General features: G+C 42.7%; 1 protein-coding gene across 6 annotated transcripts in view; it reads right to left on the bottom strand.

Moving 5' to 3' along the window:
* Window positions 1-15314, bottom strand: part of FAM13A (family with sequence similarity 13 member A) — a 168775-nt gene that overhangs the window by 126850 nt on the left and 26611 nt on the right. For 4 of the 6 annotated variants that reach the window (XM_074905580.1, XM_074905582.1, XM_074905584.1 and 1 more), the window contains exons 1-3: window positions 8986-9076; window positions 6135-6324; window positions 3602-3811 (exon numbers count right to left, since the gene is read on the bottom strand). In XM_074905580.1, the coding sequence (XP_074761681.1) occupies window positions 3602-3811; window positions 6135-6324; window positions 8986-9012 (427 nt within the window). In that variant the 5' untranslated portion in view covers window positions 9013-9076. Of the gene's footprint in view, window positions 1-3601; window positions 3812-6134; window positions 6325-8985; window positions 9077-15314 lie in introns of those variants that run through there. The other 2 variants (XM_074905581.1, XM_074905585.1) reach the window with 2 other exon arrangements.

The raw sequence follows: 15314 nt of genomic DNA, 5'->3' as shown, positions 1-15314 counted from the left end.
GTCACTGTTCAGGTTGAAATTTGACCTCTAAAATCCCCCAACACAACCTAGATTTTTGGTTCTGCTTGTTCATATAACTCAAACAGCTGCTGGCTACTAAGCATTCCCTAAACTGACCTGTTGATCCAGAAGGGAGTTGCTCCTTCCCTTCCACCACCTCCCATCACTCTCCCTGAAACTAGCAGGGCTGTTCATAGGCACCACATAAAACCTTGCCAGCCGTGGCAGGTTGTGAGCAGGAGGACATATGTGAGATAGAACTCGCATCTAGCAGCTGCCCACTGAAAAATATAAATTCTCTAGGATGGAGCAATGTCAAGAAGCCAGAGTGATCAAATAGCACTCAGTTAGATTGAGTACCAAAGGCAGACAGGAGCCCACATTTCACTGTACCCCAACTGGAGAAGGCAATGCAACAGTGACAAAAAAAAAAAAATTCACACAAGGGAAAAGATTTCTGTATGCTAAAAAGGAAAAGTACAATAGCAACCTGTCTTACTGAAAGCAAGTGACCTGTGAAAGGGTGTAAGAGCCCTGCATAAAGTTCCTAGTATGTACATAAGAGCCAGTGATCATGATATAAAAGATAAGGAATGAAAAGCCAGAAGGAATAAACAAGCTCAAGCGGGGATTGCAATATGGGAGCTGCTGATTTCTTCCAGCCGAGATGTCTGAAAGAAACTTTCACCACTTTAAGCATGGCTCATTTTGCACAGGCAAGTACAGCTCTGCTCTCCAGTGAAGCCTCACAAAAGAGATTGTGATGGACATTTTTTATCCCAGGACTCCCTGTAAGAAGCAGCCTTCATATTTGTCAGGCGCCCTGAAGAGACCGGCCAATGCAAAGATCACTATCAGCAATCCCTGGCCTGCACTTGTCACACATATCTCCAATCAACATCATTTACAGAGGGAGGCCCTTCTCAGCTCCCACTGCCAATGCCCTTCTCCTAGGGCAGAGAGAGAACATGAGGACACACCAAATGGCGTTTAGGATATACTACATGACGTTTTCTGGAACTGCATAGTCTTGGCACTACGCTGAATATTTATATAAACAGTAATGCATCAGGATTTGGGGGCAGCATGCGGAGATCCACTTCACACAACATTGCACAGGCTGCAGACAGCAAGCCAACCCAGCTGGGCGGACTTCCTGAACTACCAAGAGGTCAGGTTCTCTCTTTTTCATAAAAGGGCCGATTATTTACTCTTTGGTTTGGTAACAAAGACTATACCCAGGATTAAAAAGGGTTACAGCTACAGGTCAAATTTGTAATTTTCAGTCTTACTATTTTTAACTAGAGGAATCACTCCCTCACGATTTTTATAGGAAGTAAAGTAATTGTGTGTTATTCTCAGGCCAAGATCTCAGCTGTCTTTAAAAAATGCTGATACCAATCCTTGAAAATATTCCAGAGGATCTCTAACATAATCCTAAAAAACTGTTTCCCATGCAAAGCTTTAACAGGAGGGAACAGAGGCTGTAACAGAGCTTGTAATTGCCTTTACCATAGACATGCAGCGAAGTGGCTCCAGATTCAATTTTTTTTTTCTTAATAACCTGTTGGCTCAGAAACAGCTTGATCTACTTTCTTCATAGTTTACAAAAAGAACACCCAGGCACGCGCTCTCTTGGTACTATTTTGCAACGAATATCCTTGTACATACTTTGATAAGTGAACAGATAACTCCAATCCTGCACAGCTGGTTGATCATTTAACTGTAAACAACGGCCCATCTACCACTTAAACTAATCTGAACCTGATGAAAGTCATCAGTGCCTTTCCCAGCAACTCATTTATGCTGTATATTCTAGGGCATGAAAAACCCCTCAGTTTTCTTCAAATTTGGCAAAAGTCTTCCCCTTGCTGTAATGGCCAATCTGGCATTTTTCAAATATTTTTTTTTTCCTAATCAAAATTATAGTGGGACTGTAACTGGAGTTTATTGTGCAACACAGGGAAACTTAGCTATGAAGACGCGTCACAGTTGGGCTGACTTTTGCAGAACTGGGTTCATAAGTTATACCAGTAACTTTTTTTTAAAACAAGAAAGCTTGGTGGGTAAATCTGCTATGTAAGGATATCTATCTCATTTCCACAGAAAGTACTGGTGGGATTTTGTATTTCCTGTGGGAAGAAGGAGCTTTCTGCAAACAGCACTGTTCACAAAGTACATCTGCAGCTCCTGGTGCAACACACCGATATGACCTTTGTGGGGACAGGGATGTAGAACAGCAAAGGTGCAACTTAAACAAAACTGCCACTTAAACCATAATTTATAAGAAAGAACATGAGTCATATCCGGTGAAATCTAAAACACCCTAAAGAAAGCACAGTGATGACCAGAAAAAAGGGACTTTTTAAAACAACGGCACCTTCCTACACAACACTTCCTGAATCCTATCCTTGGGCCCAGTCAACTTTACTAAATGGGGAAGGTGTTTTACACAGCCCACAGACACCCTGATTACAGCTGAAATGCCTGCACTCAAGAGAAGGCACAGAGCTCTTCTTCAGTGCACCCTCAACAGTTTGTACAGCCCCAAAAAGGAAATAAAGACACAATCGTGTTCTCCCTCCTCCAGGCAACAGCTAAACTTCATCTCCACTGCAGGCAACAAAAGTGTAAGGGAGACCTCAGGACAAGAGTGTAAGAGCTTTGCACCATCTTCCACTGGAGATGAATGTCAGATCGTATGTTCCTCCTCTGCATCATGCATCCCATTTGCCTGCTTTACTGTAAAAAGCACACCTCTAGTAACATTTACTCACTCACTTTGCAGCTTCTTAGGAAGACAGCAAGAAGATGTATTGACCGCCTGCAGCAAGAGAAAAGAACTGCCACCAACCCACATGGTCAAGGACCATGGCCAACCACAACCTAGTCCACATAACAACAACACAGACTGTCTGATACAAATGAATTAGATTGAGGAATCATTTGACAGACAGTTGTGCAAATTTCAACTTCCCAAAGCTGAAATGATGTTCTTTCTCATGGTTGATCTACCACTTGAGGAGGAAAAAAAAAAAAAGAAAGAAAGGAAAAAAGAAGTCTTCCATGTTCTGTGCTATGACAGGGAATAAAAGGTAAAGTCTGCTGTTACTTGCAAATTGGCTCATTTTTTGATGGGCAGTCACATTATTAGTGACAAGTAGAAACTTAGACAACATATGCTTCGTGCCCAAAGGATTAGCAGATGAAGTTGTTAGAACTTTTCAGAGTTCATTAGAATGAAATTGCCAGAAATCACCCTAGCAAAACAGAAGCAAAATTGCCTACAGGCTTGCTCAAAGAAACCAGCTGATCATTCCAGTTCATATTCAGCAGCTATAACTGGATTAGAGAATTATGAATAGTCCAGACTTTACCAAACACCTAAGAAACAATTTTCTAGTCTCTTCTAACAGAATTGCACGTCTGTAAGCACTCTGGAAGCATCCAAGACCTAAAGTCAAAGGAAATGCAGAACAAAGTAGGTAAACAAAGAAACAGAGAGTATTGGTTATGCTCACTGAATAACCAGTTATAACCAGATAACCAACTATCCACAAAGCAAGCACATTGAAGGATAGAGATTTTACCTCTCACTTACCCTGGTAAAGTTGAATGAACCTGGGATGCAAGGCAGAGGTGATAATCCCATCTGGCAACTCTCTCAAAAACAATTTCAACAGACTGGCTGCTGAGTACACATCACCATCTTTAACAAGTTCCACCTCTTCTCCACGCTCGTATTGCAGACGCAACTGTTCTACCATTTTCATGCTGCCGTTTACCCTGAAGAGGCCTTCCTGAGTCATACCTGTAATTATACGTTGCATATGAGATTGATCTGAACTAAGACGTCCCAGTGATATGATGAAACAGATATTCTAGTGTGAATAATACACTCGCATACCACTTCAGGCCAGATACCCCGCACCCAATGAAGGGGATGCAGAAAGAGGAAGGTTTCTATGGAGGAAGCCAGATGAATCATACTATCAGACATCACTTTCTAGGCATGTGCTTCAGTAAAGTGCCTAAAACTGAAATGGGTAGATTAATTTTTCACCACACTTTCACCGCAAAAATTCTGCCTTTTCTAATACTGTGTCTATAGACCTGTTTATTCTTCTTCAGAAACATAACACTGAAAAGATCAAAATATAGACAGTTTTCATCAGTTCAGAGTAGACACCACAAAACAGTAGTCTGACAGAAGGCTTCCAGCCCAAGAAATCAATACTGATGCAGCAGAGTTTGTAGAGAAAATAACCTCTTTTATTGGACCAGCAGACAAACTAGTCTAGTAAGCGAAAAAAAATGGACAAGCACTCAAGTATTTTACTTGACTAATATAAGATACTGCTTACGGAGCTTGTATTCCTGTATTCACAACAAAACACATTCTTACGTGGTATTGCTGTACTGCCATCTTGGGGGCAGCAGAAAACACCACATCTCAATAATGATTTTCATTTCTGCAGCACTACGTGAACAAAGGACACAGCCCCCACGCAAATAAAACTTTCCTCTTCCTCAGTCATTTATGGAAATAAAGGGAGGGTAGGCATACTGGTAACAGTAATCAGATACTAGTAAATTCAGCACGAGAAATCTTGGCTTCACCTATAAATTTAAAAATAGGCAGCTTAACGCAAACTTAGTTCAAGGATGTAGCTGCCCAACAGTCAGCTCGGCTTTTTCAAATGGGTAGTCAGTTCCTCATGAGCTAGAGAGACACTCTGAAATGGTCTGGCTTTAAGAAGCCCTACAATGGCTATTACATCACCTTTGCAGAACAGGAGACATATGACAATACTGAACAAACAGTAACCATGACTCACAGAACACTGCCTCCAACTAGTTTGAATTCATATCTGGGTTTCTTAAAAATGTCTTCCCCCTTAACTTCACCATTAATTCACAAAACAAATGTTAGGCAAGCACAGGACATCCATTTCAAGAACTTTCCATGTAGGAGGGCATCTTTGAGATCTTGTTTGCACTTTTGAGAAAAAATTAGATTGTATCTTTATTGGGCTGGATAATCACCTTGGCACTCAGAAGCCTAGCTAATCCTGCTGCAGAGTAGAGGGCTTGTTTAGTTCATATTTGGGACACGGTCGTGTGGGATTCGGATCTTTTTATGGAACACAGAGAACAGCGCACAGCTTGCAGTCAAGAGTGTTTGTTAGCTTCTGGTTTTGATTAAACCCTAAATGATGCAAAAACTTTTTCCATCCTTGCTCTTTCAGTGTTCTAGCAGACCACTTTGAGGCAAGTTGAAGTAGATCAAGCTAGATGCTGCTGTATAAAGGTAGGATAATGTTTTAAATTTGCACTGTACCTTAATCCAAGCTAACTTTCAAGCCACACTTCCATCGATCAGCTTCTGAGGTCTATCAAGATACAGACATGGAATCTAAGGCTCTGCAATTGGATTATCATTACTGAGTAGCTAAAAGAAAAACCTTAGGGTAAAACCAGATGCAGCTTCTTAGAAAATTAAATTACCTCCACAAAATCTTTTCCATTGATGAACAACTGCCACAGATTACATCTGTGCATCAGTGGTGCTATAGATTTCTACAAAGAACAGAACAGCAGGAACTAAAGTCTCATTAAATGAATGCAAAGAGAAGCTAAGAACTGGACACCTACTTCCTTGCGAGGATTAATAATAACTAGAACCTATCTGAAAACCTATAAGAACATGTATTCCTATTCAGTAATGTTCTCTGACGTGGTGGGGGTGTGTGCGTGTGCATGTGAATACCTCTATGTGGATACTTATGTCTTCTCACTGTCAGAAAGTGTTAAAGACAAATGTTTTGTGACTAGAAAGTGACACAAACCTTCACAACTGAAATACATTCTATTTATAAACTGAACATCTTGTTTATGAGAGTGTGCTGCTTCATAACACCATAGTTTACCTTCATAAACATCCTATTAAAAAGTAAGTTCAGCATCAAGGCAGAAAAAAAAAGCAGCAAACCACACACAGTAATAGTCTTTGCCTGTGGTTAGTGCCACAACCTTATTTAGCCCCTGTACCACAAAAAAAGACAGATCCCTCCCTTTGAATTCAGAGTCTTGCAGAGAGTGTTACTAAGCAAAAGTGACTCCATTAAGCTTACCATGCTGGGTGAGGTACTCGACTATATTCCACACAACTATTGGGATGCCGTTCTTGCTCAGTCCCTGCTGCTGGAGCTCCAGAAGACTCACACCAAACACCTTTGGACAGGTCTTGTCCCTCTGCTTGTTCAGTGGAAGTGCGGCTATCTTTTTCATGTCCTCCTTCAATCTCACAGCCGATTTGCTTTGCTTAAAGGAGCAGAGGAAAAAAGTACGTTAGCCACATTTGCTGTAGGAGGTTGCATAGTCAAAACTAAGCACATCCATCAGAACTGGCTTCTATGCTCCAGAATAAGGTTTTGGCCTTACTTCCTTTTAATCCACAGGAAAATCTCTGTAAAACAGGAAAATAAAAATGAACAGAGGGAAAACTGAAAGAGTAACTAACAGGAAAAGGGTGTAAGTAGGCTGTAATTAAGATAAGGGAGAAAGATACACTTTTGTATGCAAGCTTGTTACTAGAGTAACAAGTAACGGGGAATCCCAAGAGAATGCTGTTGTAACTCATGCATTTCACATGGGTTACAAAAGCAACTGGACAAACACGAACACGAAAAATCCCAATACACCACCATTAGTTGTCTCCAGGATGCCTGTCAGAGTCTGGGAGACTACTCTGGGGAAGATTCACTGCACCATTCTTCCCAATGCTGTTCCCTAGAGATTCATTTTGGCCATTGTCAGGTGAAATGGATCCCTATGAAAGACTTTACGTTATGTTTAGTATCTGTTAATTCTGAAATTTCATTACTGAAGTTTTAAGATTAGAAAGGGACTATATAATCTAATCACACATAGTAAGGAGGGTGGAAAAACCACTCCACAATAAACCCTTACTTGCATGCATCCCACAGGCTCTTCTGGAGGCACAACATTCTCACAAGTTTTCAATTGTCAGTGACAGAGAAAACATGAGACAACAGCCAATAAAACCCAAGGGAATAACATATAATAGAATTCATTCATAAGATCAATAATAGGCAGAAATCTACACCAGCATACAGTGTTGTACACTTGGAAACACAGCTCAAGGCAGAGCACCAGCATCACCCCCCAGTTGTGATTTCAATACACACCTAAGCATTATTTCACTAATACAGACAACCACAGTACAACTCATCAAACCTCACAAAAACCTCCTCAACAAAAAAACTAGTAAGGTTTTCTGCTGATGAATTTCCTTGTGTTTCTGACATCACACTGCAGGAACCAGGGGCCACTGCTACCATGGCGTTCAATCTATTTGTTTAAGAAGTGCACCACTAGAGTGATGCTTAAAAATGAACTTATTCCCACTGTGTTTTATTAACAAACAGGTAGTAGAAACCTTACAGATAGAGAATATTGTACAGTAACACAAATATGCTCAGACTCTTACCTAGATCTCGGCGCTTGACTGTGTTAAGGCAGATTTTAGCAAGGCATACACTTTTTATTTTAAACAAACCCTTGAAGTCTCCCCGTTTGTGAGACGATATTTTTACTGCAGTCTGTAGCAGCATAAACACCTGCATTGGTGCTGCTACTAAGCACGACTGTCCTTCTTTCAGATATAAAATGATCTGGCAGTTCACTCACTTTGCTGTGCTTTTCCCATTAAACACAGCTATTTGGAGCACACGTGTGTTCTGCAGTCTCAGGTCCTATGCAACGCTTATCTGATCTTTACGGAAGATGTTGCTTGTATAAAGGTCACAAATATGTTTTATTATTTGTGAAGCAGAACGGGAATATATAAATAAAATCACCATTTTTGTGACCACCTTATAAATATTTATGATAAACAGTACAGGTATCAGAGTTTGAACTAAAATTTGACTTATTAAAATATCACATCTCCTTTTAAAAGCAATGTTCCCATTCAGGATTAAATGAATAATACATGATTTTCACTCCAGGCAGACACATGCCAAGGCAAAAATCACGTAGTCTGGGTTAAATTCAGAACACAGCAAAAATCCTCTGAGCAGTTTCTGAGCAGCTGTGATGCACACAAAGCTTTTCCAATTAAGGCCTCAAATTAGCCTCACGATCTTGCTCAGTTACAGGTTTCCAGCCCGTTTCCTTTTCAGCATTCGAAAACCTGAGTCACAGAGCTGGATTTACTTGGGGAAACTCAAGATTTAAATTTGCAAGAGAACCAAGAGACATTTCCCATGTCCACAGGAGCAGCAGAGGAAATTTTTGAGCTTGTTTCAGGATCTGGAGAGGACGTGCTAAGTAGGAACAAAATATTACGCAGTTATCCAAAATATACATCTAACACAAATCAAAATGGAATCACCCCCTCAAAACAGCTCCGAAACAAAGAGTTCAGTGGTAGATGGAAGATCTGATTTTACACTGGGAAAATCTGTCCAAATATTAATGCAACTGTTACTGATCACCAAGACTGGTAAAAGCAACTTAATCATCTCTGCAAGATACCGCCGCGAAGTGCCGCCCAGACATGAGTGGAGTCGAGTAAAGCTGTTTATATGCCACAGGGACGCACTTTTTCAGCTCATCCAGCAACCTTAGCACAGGGAAAGATGTAGCGCAGCTGCTCGCTGGCTTAAAAAGCGAGAAAAAAAGAAGCCTGGAATCGCCTATATTAATCTTCACCTTTCCCAAAGGAGCGGCAGCTGCCGAGAGGGGGATGGAGCGCGCTCGGGACGAGGAGAAGGCACCGGGCCCGGGCCGGCCTCTCCTCCCCCCGCGCCCCGCCAGGGACCGCGGCGGAGGGCGGGCGGGAGGCGGCAGCCGGCAGCCAGCCACCCCCTGCTCCCCGCGGCCCGGCCGCGCTCCGCAGCCGCTCCCCCGGCCGCGCCTCCCCCGGCCTCCCGGCCCGGCCGCCCAGCCCCTACTCACGCGTATGGCCAGCGCCCCGGCCCCCATGCCGGCCGGCGGCGGGGCCGGCTCCCGCAGCCCGCCCTGGACGCCCGCCTTCGCTGGGCCCGGCGGCCCCTCAAGGCGGGAGGCCCGGCCTCAGGATGCCGCCCGGCCTCAGGATGCCGCCCGCCCTGCCGGCCCGCCCCCGCGGCCTGCGAGGGGAGCAGGGCCTGCCCCCTGCCCCTCCCGCGGGAGCCGCCGGCAGGGCCCGGCGAAGAGGGCTCTCCCCTGCGGAGGCTCCCCGGGCCATGGCGGACGAGGGGCAGCCTCCCCCGGCATCACCGCGACCCCAGGCCAGGCAGCCGGCGGCTGCCGCTTTGGTGCCGAGCGGGATCGGGGGGGACACGGCCCGTGCGAGAGTCTGGGCTCGATTAGAACTGGGCCGCTGCTGAAAATGGCACCACAAAACCCCCTTTCAGCCAAGTAGCATTACCGGGGCCGTGGTGAAAATAGCGAGCGTCTCCTGCCCTCGCACACTTAAAGGTTAACAGAGCCGGCCAGCATGGCCTGGAGTCAAGTCGGCGAGGGCAAAACAAACCCCAGTGCCAAGGAAGCCTCCGATGGCATAGCCTGACGTGCCAGGGCCCATCAGAGCTCCACGCGGTGCAATATTTGGCCTGAATTTAGAAAGTGTGAAGTGGTGTAAACATAACGCCCCTGTGATTTTTCCATCTAGGGATATGTTGGTGAAATAAGAGAAAGGTTAAAGCGAAAAGGGGAGGGGGAGGACACCCCACACAGCAAGCGACTGCCAGCAGTCACGTAATGGCAGCGGCGGGAGGAGGAATTAATTCCCCCAGTGCCCTACTCCGGTCACCTCAGGCTGGAAGCAGTGTTTGTCCTAGAAGTTTAAAACACGTTTCAAAACAGAACTGTGGAGTTGTGCTGTTTCAAAAGTTTGACCCTTTTTTTGTGGAAGAAAAGCACATACACATAAGAAATGCTTATTTCTGTATCCACTCAGATGCAAACATTGCTCAGCAGGGCCTGAGCCTCCGGGTGGGAGCAAAGGTCTTTTTTGGAAGGTGCTTCTAAGAAATACCTCCCTCTGGTACAGAGGCGGGAGAAAGTCTGTCCAAGTAGAGAAAGAGGGAGGAAGAGAACGTTTTATCGAGCTCTCCATCAGAAGGAAAATGCTAACTTGCAGATTTGAGTTTTCATTCACAATTTATTTTTTATTAAGTACTGCAATCAGAATCTCCTTCGTACTTAGTCTCTGTTTTCCTCTCTAAACCGGTCTAAGCCAAAATGACTGCTTTCCCAGTTTGCGAGTTTACAACAGAAAGTTAGACTATGGCATTAGTGTTCCCTTTTAAGTCCACTGTAGGACTCTCAAAGCCAGCTGATGTAACATCTCCTCCTCTATCCCCTGCTTTACTGTAAACCTCTAATTAGCTTTTCACATAAATCACACGCAGCTCTCTCCTTAGTCCTAATCGCAGTTTCACAGTAAAACCCAATGGCATGCTTCAAACTGTAATCTGGAGAGTGAACGATAAGAAACTGCAACTCCCTGGAGACTTTGAGGGTGAAGAGTTCAGGCATGAAGCCACCGTGAACAGCAGCTACGGCATTAACACTTTTATAAGCGTATGTTGAGAAGCAGCAAGTATATTCTTATTTTGTAAAAAGCAAGATCAAAAGACAAGCACTAGTGGCAGCAGCCCCAGAGCCAATACTCTGGCTGGAGCGCAGTATTTTTCCACCACAGCTGTTTATCAGAGCTGGGACAGTCACACTTCTGTTAAGTCACTGGAGCACTCAGGGCTGTGACATGTTGGTAACTTTTCTCTGGGTTAATAAAGACACTTCTGTACTTGCATAAAGTCTTGAGATAGCTGAAGGCCAGCATACTCGTCTCCTGTGCGGCAGAGGAATGGAAACCAGACTGTAACTTCCTCAATGCCTTTGTCCCCTCCTAACTTTTCCTCATCAGCACTCCACAGGGCCAGCTTCCCCTGCTCAGGGCAGAGTAAGATTTACCTGAACTTTTCCTTAACCCCAGCCTAGAAATAAGTGGATTCCTTCCTGCACCTCCCACCCTTCCCACAGAGACATGTTTCTATATCCTGTGATCTTCCTCCTCTGCCTTTGCTGGACCACTGCCCTTCAGGATGACTGTTGAGAAGAAAGGTGTGATGAATGGGGAACACCAGTATGTATTTCTGGCACCACAGAAATCAGCCAAGATGTGCTGTGGTGTTTGACCGTAGGTTGCACTCTACTTGGGAAACCATCACTGTTTTCTTGTAAGCAATTCAGAAAAATCCTTAGAAAACAAAATATCAGAAGCAGTCATGCCTATCACAGAGAAACAAAAAAACTCCCCAAACCCAACAACAAAAAAGCATACCTCTGTATAAGGTCTCCATTATGCTATTTCATGTTCTCTGGCTAAGATGTTGCATCAAGCCACTGCCTCTGCCCTTTTTTACTCCTGAGGAGTTTTATACTGCATGAGCAGTACAACCTCAGGATGAATATTTATGCAACTTGTCATAAATATGTCTAGAGCCATGAGAGCTCAAATCAGAGCAAATGCATTGTGAAAAACTGATGAAAAGTCTGAGACCCACTAGTTATCACTAGATTTTATGACATACCATGCCTACCTACCTTTGATCACACTGTTGTTTCCTGTAGTTCTCAGCTACATAGTTATAATAAAGCAAGAACTGCTTCATGGCTTTTTTAACATGCCTATCTTTTAAGGGGAGCCAACATCTGGCTGATACACATGTCCATCATCTACTCTCTAATTCCACTTATCATTTAAAAGCTAGTGTAAAAACATTGCAAAGGACAGGCTAATAAAATAGTGCAACGAATCAAGAAAGGAAAAAAAATTTTTTTTTTCCTTTCCACTTGTTTACAAATAAGACATTTAACCTCAGATGTTGATTTCCAGAGGGGAAGAACAGCTGGGGTAGCATTCAAAGGAACTTCCTCACACCACTTCTGTGAATAATCCCATTATCTCTGCTATGCAATATGTTGCTTTAACCTGACTATTATTCATTATTTCCACTGTGACATCAGAATTCAGCACTCATTTCACAACAGCCCACATAAAAGTGGGCTGCTGTGAAATAAATGTCTACTGCCAGCTCTGGCATCCTTGAACACTGTTCTTTCCTGGCTAGCTTAAGTAGCCAGCCACAGGACACTTGCCGTGACCTTGCAGGGCACCCATGAGAAGGCCAGACCAACTAAATGTGGGGCATACTCCAGTGACCAGCATGGTGTAACACCTGGCAGCTCAGGTGAGAGAAGGAGACAAATCAAGAAATCAAGAAGCATGCAAGAGCAGTTGGAAACTGCCAGACCAATGCATATGACTGACATGTTTCTCTACCATTGTGTAACTAACTGGAACTTCTAATCCCAAAAGCCACAGCAAGAGACTTTTTTTTTTCTTTTTTTTAAAAAAGCATGCATTAAAAAGAATCAAAATCAAGACACCTGTGTGAAGTACTGAAGCATTACTGAACTAGTTTGGCTCAGTAAAATACAACTATAAGGATAAGGAATGAAGGAAAAACAAATAGCTATCAAATAGCTGAGTACAAAATTAATGTGTACTTAAGCAGCGGGGTTACCAGCCTACTGAATCAATGAGATGGAGGCAGTTATACTAATTACAAAATTATTTAAAGTAATACTAGGCTTCTTCAGGCTTACCTAATTACAAAGTTAAAACATGTCTGTGCAAAACTGTTTGACATTTGAGGATTTGGTGATCTAAGTAATTTTACTGTGTGGTAGCATTGCAGGGCTGTGTGATAATTTAGGATATGATCCAGAGAAAGCTGGATTTTTAAAACAGCAATAGAGTACCTGGAGCAGGAATGCTGCTGCTGGTGCCACCCCAGCTCCCAGCCTGTAGCACAACACAGAAATGTCAACCGTTCCCCAAACCAAAACTATATCACAGCAATTAACTTTTCACAAATTAACAAATCACTATGCCTGCATGAAGTCATACTAAAAATCACTATGGTTGTTAAATGTATGTGGGAGACTAAAAGCACAAAGCGTGTTACACAATTTCTGCCTAAATGCAGTGCAAGCTGCATGACAGCCAAACTGCTCCTGAGGATTTTACTGCTCGGTAACACAGCCTACGCCTGCGTTACAAAGAAAGATGTGCAGAGGCTGGTGATGACACCAGCACTTGAGCTCAGCCTGCCAGCGGTCAGGACTAGCAGCAGGGCCCCACATCCCACTCCTCTGTGTGCCAGCGCTGGAGGACACAAAGTAAATATAAATAAATAATCAAATTAACTAACTGCTTCAAGCAGCTGGGCAAAATTCTGCATTCTCCCCCACCAGCTCCAATTTGATCAGTTTTCCTTGTATCTTTGCTTGTTAACAATAGTGGCTGCTCTTCAGTAACATTAGACCAAAATACACTGGGTTTTGGAGTCAAAGCAAAGATGACTTTCCCAGGATGTTGTTCTTGTAAACAGATTAAATGTCTTAAATAACAAAAATCTAAAATGAATGTAAATGAGGGGGTCTTGTTTGTTTGCTTTTCTGAACAATACATGGCTACCCTGCACTTTGCATGAAAACCAGAAAGTAGACTAGAAACTAGCTCGTTTTGACTTCATTGCATTGTCCAAATGGAGAAACACCAAAAGCCACCAGGCAGCACACGGAGGATGTAAAATTAAAGCCAGTATTTTTGAGAGTTCTCTCACTGAAAGATGGAGTATGACTTTGTTGTGTGGCTTCTTTCCAATGCAAACCCTACAGAAATGATAGGATGAATTTTGAATGTCTTCACAGAACCTTTGCCCTTCAAGTCAGGGAGGGATGTAGGGAGCAGACATCTGATATGAAATTTACAATTGTAAAGTAAAAACCCAAATTCTTGTTCTTGAAACACAATTTACAGTTTAATCAAGCCTGAATAATGTTGTTCTGCTGCTCAACATCATTTTGTTTTCTATGACATCCTACTTTATTAATACAAAATTTCTATTAGAAAAAGTCAGTGTTTGTTGGAGGCACTCATTACTACATGTGACTTCTCTGAATATAGAACTCTGAACGATGACTTCTTCATCTTATGAACAGTACTGTAAAAGAAAGCACAGAAATAATCAGTGGTGACAAACAGGAAAAAGATTTATGATTTTTTTTTTTTTTTTTTTTTTATTGTAGGTAAACAATAAAGAGTGTCCAGTAGCAACATTTTGATATAGTATTTTGAGGTGGGGAGATTTTTTAAGGTTTATGGCTTCTGGTACTTGAAGTTTCATTTTCTTCCTCTCCTCTCCTTTTTTGCTTTCCTTTCCCGCCAGATAACTGTAAACAAATTTCATCAAAGTGCTGGAGTGTTTGATCTCTGTAGAGCTCCCACATCCTGGAGCAGCTCTGTTAGAGTGTTTTAGAACTATTAACAAACATGTCAGTGGTCCCAAACAGGTGATGAAAGAATGTATCACATCAGAGCATGGATGATGCAAGATGGGATTTTGGGTGCTGAAGTCCCTTTCAACCCCCTCTATATGTGCAAGGCCTAAGAAAATGCCGGCTAAATGAATGGCTGAGTATGCTAAGCACTTGCCTTTAGCTCAGGAGGAATGGGACGCTTCCTTACAGCAACATAATGAAAATAAACATGTAGTGGACATAATATTTTCTACCAAAACCTTGCAGGTGCTTGCCCATTGCTATATTATGAAAGGTAGCCTATTACTCACTTCAGCCAAGCTGCCAGCTAAACATCAGATCTGCAGGACAAGGTCCTGCCCCAGCCACATTTTAGCCTAGTTTTCTTCCCTTGACCACTTGGGACAGAACATTAGTGGGTATGATGACTCCTGAAGTTGAAAACAGAAAATAAAGCAGCTTACGTAAGTTTAGAATTGATTTAGCTGCCTAAATCAATAGTCAGCTATTAGCTGACTAATCGTTAGCTCACTAATCTCTACTTAGTGACATAAATTCACATAGGTATTTTTAGCGAGAGATTTGCTCTTACTATTGCTGCAATAATCTAAAATTTCACATGGAATTGCAAGGAACTCAAATGGTTTATGGCCAACTACATCACAGAGATTTTTAAAATTTCAACAAAGATAAGAAACAGAATTGTTTTAGACCCAAACATCCTTCAGTAACAGCACCACCAGCTATTATTAATGAATTAATGTATCTTGCCAGTATACATGCTCAAAACAATAGCAACAAAACGAGGTCCCTGACTGGGCAAGGGTCATGGAGAATCATTCCTGCAGGGGAAAGAGCCTTTTTATACCTGGCCTAAACTCGTGCTTACATCCCCATCTTGTGGCAAA

The sequence above is a fragment of the Athene noctua genome, chromosome 4, assembly GCF_965140245.1.
Source record: "Athene noctua chromosome 4, bAthNoc1.hap1.1, whole genome shotgun sequence".
NCBI lineage: Eukaryota > Metazoa > Chordata > Aves > Strigiformes > Strigidae > Athene > Athene noctua.
Note: the sequence above shows the minus strand (reverse complement) of the source record. Positions and strands in the feature narration are given on the sequence as shown.